The sequence below is a fragment of the Prunus dulcis genome, chromosome 6 (genome assembly GCF_902201215.1).
Source record: "Prunus dulcis chromosome 6, ALMONDv2, whole genome shotgun sequence".
NCBI classification, from domain to species: domain Eukaryota; kingdom Viridiplantae; phylum Streptophyta; class Magnoliopsida; order Rosales; family Rosaceae; genus Prunus; species Prunus dulcis.
In genome coordinates, this window is record NC_047655.1 from 2,101,593 (window position 1) to 2,103,146 (window position 1,554).

The following is a 1,554-nucleotide window of genomic DNA, read 5'->3' on the forward strand; positions in this document are numbered from 1 at the left end:
GATGAGTGTGGTCCATTTGGCCTACGTCCGGAGACGTGTCGAGTGCGGGTCCATTTTTGGCCCCGAGACGTTCGAGACGGCCCGTTGAGCCTCGGTCACGGAGACGTGTTGATGAGTGCGGCCCGTTTGGCCTACGTCCAGAGACGTGTCGATGAGAGCGGCCCGTTTGGCCTACGTCCTGAGACGTGTCGATGAGAGGGGCGCGTTTGGCCTACGTCCAGAGATGTGTCGATGAGAGGGGCCCGTTTGGCCTACGTCCGGAGACTTGTCGATTGCATTTGTGAACACTCCATTGGAAAGAAATGTATTGATGTCTACGTGACTACATTGCTTTATTGAACAAAAGAGATGAGTTGCAGAGGTAACATCAAAAGTAACTTGTCTTCAATGGAGGTGAGGGAGGCCTGGCCACCTGCTTGGAGCGAGCTAATAGGCGAGGAGCTTCGTGGATAGCACATTCGGAGGTGATGGGCATTCCGTTGTCTTGGAACTTCCTTCCCTTAAAAGGTGATGTCGGGATCGTCTTCCATGACTGGGTAGCAAGTGACAGCTTGGGAGACCTTCGCTTGTCGCTTACATGGTCTTTCTCTTCTGCTCCTCGGTGGTCAGCTCGGGCTCTTAAAGTCGGCTACGATCGTGCTGATCCGTATGACTTTTTTCGTGGAGGTTCGCTGGCAGCCGCGTCACGATCTTTGATTTGCTGGATAACCCCCTTGCAATGAATTCCGTGCAATAGCCATCTCCGACCAGTTCTTCGAGGTGTTTTTTCCAGGCGAAGCAGTCATTTGTGTAATGACCGTGCCCTTCATGGAATTCGCAGTATCTACTGGTATCCTTCTTGGCTGAGTTTCCCTTCAAAGGCGATGGTTTCTTCAACCAAGGCATGTTCTTTACTTGGGCTAGGATCTGCTGTATCGGAATAGTAAACTTGGTGTAGGTCTCAGTTGTTGGAGCACCTTCCTGAGGCTGTAATTCGCGCTTGCCCCCATCCTTGTCTTTTATCATGTCGTTTCTTTGGCTTGCCGCCTCAATCGGTTGATCGGCTTGCTTGGCAGCTTTCTTTGCGGCGATCCGGTCATCGTCCCAAAGCGCATAGCACTCTGCTGTCGCGAAGACTTCTACTAGTGTTTGGCAGGGAGAGATGGTCAGCTCGCGATACAGCTCACACTCAATTGGCAAGCCCCTCTTGAAGGCCAATGACGCGATTCGGTCGTCACATCCAATGATGTTCGCCCTTTCTGCTTTGAACCTCTTGATGTAATCTCGAAAGGATTCTTCGTACTTCTTTTGTAGGTTGAACAGGTGGTCAGGATTCTTCTTGATCATCCGGGAAGAAGTGTATTCTTTGATGAAGACGTAAGCTAGCTCCTTGAAGCTGCTGATCGACCCAGATGGCAGGGTGTGGAACCAGTCTTGGGCTGCTCCTAGCAAAGTCATTGCAAACACCTTGCACATCAGCTCATCGTTAGCCTTGTAGAAGATCATGATACTTTTGAAGTGCTTTAGATGGCTATCGGGATCGGAATCCCCTTTGAAATGCGTGAATGAAGGCAT

The 1,554-nt window shown here is 50.8% G+C and overlaps 1 protein-coding gene across 1 annotated transcript; it reads right to left on the bottom strand.

Annotated features, from left to right (window-relative positions):
- Positions 1-618: 618 nt before the first annotated feature.
- Positions 619-1,554, bottom strand: LOC117629511. Its single transcript, XM_034362015.1, has one exon. The coding sequence runs from the start codon at positions 1,552-1,554 to the stop codon at positions 619-621; it is 936 nt and encodes a 311-aa protein (XP_034217906.1).